The following is a 391-nucleotide window of genomic DNA, read 5'->3' as shown; positions in this document are numbered from 1 at the left end:
GTGCCTGCTGAAGGTCCCCCCAAAGGTGGTACACTGGCAGGCTAGAAAGTAGGTAATACTGAAGTTACAGAACTGCAGAGCTTCACTGCCTCTGAAATGCGGTTTGCTTAGTCATACAGAGCAAATATTCACAGTAATAATGCCAACAACATGGACAGCGCAGCATATTGTAACAACTGCAAAAAGTGCCGGTACAGTTTGCATCCATATCTTTAATATTACTTGCTTAACATAGGAATTGGCAAAACAATGTCACATGCATAAACTGTAAATAGCTCTGAAAATCCAAAGCATGCAAAACCAAAACAAGACACCAGTGCGACTTCACTGAATTAGTACCTTCTGCTTTTGTTAGTAGACCTTAGGACTTGCCCCAAAATAAACATTCTAT

General features: G+C 40.7%; 1 protein-coding gene across 1 annotated transcript in view; it reads right to left on the bottom strand.

Moving 5' to 3' along the window:
* SEC16A (SEC16 homolog A (S. cerevisiae)) overlaps positions 1-391 on the bottom strand; it is a 25,723-nt gene that overhangs the window by 360 nt on the left and 24,972 nt on the right. The window contains 1 exon segment of the mRNA XM_009699728.1: positions 1-41. This exon segment is cut by the window's left edge and continues 1 nt beyond it. Within this exon segment, the coding sequence (XP_009698030.1) occupies positions 1-41 (41 nt within the window).

The sequence above is a fragment of the Cariama cristata genome, unplaced genomic scaffold, assembly GCF_000690535.1.
Source record: "Cariama cristata isolate BGI_N322 unplaced genomic scaffold, ASM69053v1 scaffold21864, whole genome shotgun sequence".
Lineage (NCBI taxonomy): Eukaryota > Metazoa > Chordata > Aves > Cariamiformes > Cariamidae > Cariama > Cariama cristata.
Note: the sequence above shows the minus strand (reverse complement) of the source record. Positions and strands in the feature narration are given on the sequence as shown.